This window comes from Sitodiplosis mosellana, unplaced genomic scaffold (assembly GCF_009176505.1).
Source record: "Sitodiplosis mosellana isolate CC-2019 unplaced genomic scaffold, AAFC_SMos_1.0 Smas_scaffold_5, whole genome shotgun sequence".
NCBI classification, from domain to species: Eukaryota; Metazoa; Arthropoda; class Insecta; order Diptera; family Cecidomyiidae; genus Sitodiplosis; species Sitodiplosis mosellana.
In genome coordinates this window covers 603,852-606,251 of record NW_022595248.1, presented here as the reverse complement: position 1 = coordinate 606,251, position 2,400 = coordinate 603,852, and the positions used below count along the sequence as shown (strand labels likewise).

The following is a 2,400-nucleotide window of genomic DNA, read 5'->3' as shown; positions in this document are numbered from 1 at the left end:
TGTGATCGATGTGTCGTCTCTAAAAATCAAAGCTGAAGATGCCCAGAAAAGTCCAATCAGTGCCAAAACTACACCGCGCACTACATCATCAAAAGCAGCGACCAAAAAGTATGGTGGACTGAAAGCACCATACGATAAAACTACGGGCAAATCATCCAGAAATATCAAAGCAATGGAAAAAATGATGAAATCGCTTCAAAATTCGATGGAGGCGAATACGATGAAGGTGTTGAAGTCTTCGATGAAGAAAGGCGGACGGTGGGTAATTAAAAAAGAGCGCCATGAGAAGATAACCGTTGAAAAAGGGATGAGGCGAGCTAAATCGCATAAGAAATCTGCTCATTCAAAATCTGGATCCAGGCAACATAAACAATTTGCGTTCGCAAATAAAAATAAGCTCCAATGCAGGCCATCATTTGACACTTGTGGCTGCAATGCATTGAACAATTCACATCGTTGCGTCCTTCGGAAACCGCTCATTTGCTTTTGCTTCTGCGCATACACAAAAGGTACCGATGGATTCACTTATCACACGATTTGCCAATGCTGTGGCCCACCAAACAACTTGTGAGCGCATTTCTCTCATATTTAACCATTGAATAAAACATTTTTTTCGTTTCAAATCCAACAAATATTCGTTTTATTTCTTATTTTGAAAATTGATCAATGATTCCATTGCATTTTTGTTGTCATTGTGTCTAAACTGATGGCTGTCAAAAGCTTAAAAGAAAACAACATTCAAATTAGGTACATTTCGATTTTTATGATTGAATTAGCATCAGAAAACGATTTTAACATGATGAAATGGTTGCTATAATTCCCGTCACTCCATCATACGTCGTTCTTTGCGGTCGGTGGTGAGTCTATTGAAGATACAATTGGAGGACCATACAGATATGACTGAACGTGTGAACAGATACATTCAATGAGATTTCCGAGCAATATATCTGACAACGCCGTTTCACCATTTAAACTACTTATCAAAGCCATTTGAATCTCGGTTCGGTTTCCAAATAGTTTAAGAAATTCATTGTTAATCATCATGAAGATAATCAAAGTGCAGCTCGCCCTTTTCATTTGCAAATGAAAAAATATCTCTTTCAAATATTGCCTTTGTTTTTTCACTTGTGCTTGCAGTTCTCTTATTTGATCGTCTTATTTGAAGCAAATGCAAATTAAAAAAACGATTCAAATCAGTTTCATATTGCTCGTAGTGCATCCTAATCGTTTCAAAACACAATTACAACTTTCCACGCCGCAAAGCAATTCATTACAATATACAAGTGTTTTACGCAGCAGAAACCAAATAGGAAATGACCAATTCATTCTATTATGTTGATAACTCGCTCAAAACTGACAAGTTTTTTTTGCATCACAATATGAGACTTTTGATGCAATTCGGCTACTATAATATCATATACGTATGCAGTAGGCATACACAGTGATGTGCAATGTGCAGCATCATTTGCTGTTTTGTATTCGCATTAAAATAGAATCAGTAATGGTTAACCAATATCATATTTTTATATTTATTTCGGAGCGTAGTTTTCTTGCGATAATTATCAATTACATTTAGCCAGCCGGATGACGTTTTCAATGAATATTACAACCGTAAGGCATTTTTTTCCAATAGCCGTTTGCTAAGCTTATAGTTTCACAAATCAAATTTTATCAAAGCAACATTTGCTATTCTTTTAGTCAAAAAATTCAAAATTTATTGGATGAAAATTGTAGTACAAAAAAAAAAGTTGAAGAAAATTTCAATAATGTTCATAAATTTTGTGTTAATTTGAAGACATGGCAGAAGGAAAACACGGAGAACGCGGAAAATCCCAAACAAGAGACGACTCCGATTCGTCAGTGAAAGACGATGAAGTGCAAGTGGTTGTGAATTTACCTAGAAATTTAATCTGTGAAACCGCAGACAAAACCAGTATCAAATTATCTATAGGGGACGATGATTCAATTGTAGCAAAAGTGAGTCAAGGTGATGCGATAAAATCTAGAAAAAGTCAAGTGGAAAGTAGCGAAAAACGTCAGAAACGCAGAGATGGAGAAGAAGAAGAAGAAGGAGCAGGAGAAGGAGAAGGAGAAGGAGAAGGAAGAGGAGAAGGAGAAGGAGAAGGAGGAGGGGGAGGAGGAGGAGGAGGTGGTGGTGGAGTAAATTTCGATTCAGATGACGATGAAAGAGATAGTGTAAAAGAAAGACCACCGTTATTCGAAAAGACCTCTGCGGTTAATACCGATCGACATGCAAAATGTGGACACAGCCATCGTGACAACAAACCATGTAATGTTAAGCGGTCCAAAAGCAATGTGAGTGAAAAAAGTTCAGCTTCGCGCGTCGCGACTAGAGTGCAGCGGTCAGAGTCTGTTAAACATAAAAAAGTAGCTGATTCT

The 2,400-nt window shown here is 37.2% G+C and overlaps 1 protein-coding gene across 1 annotated transcript in view; it reads left to right on the top strand.

Annotated features, from left to right (window-relative positions):
- Positions 1–1,864, top strand: part of LOC129566977 (putative surface cell antigen sca1) — a 4,617-nt gene extending 2,753 nt beyond the window's left edge. Inside the window, exons 2-3 of the mRNA XM_055443426.1 lie at positions 33–262; positions 1,796–1,864. Coding sequence (XP_055299401.1) covers positions 33–262; positions 1,796–1,864 — 299 coding nt within the window. The remainder of the gene's footprint in view (positions 1–32; positions 263–1,795) is intronic.
- The last annotated feature ends 536 nt before the right edge of the window (positions 1,865–2,400 follow it).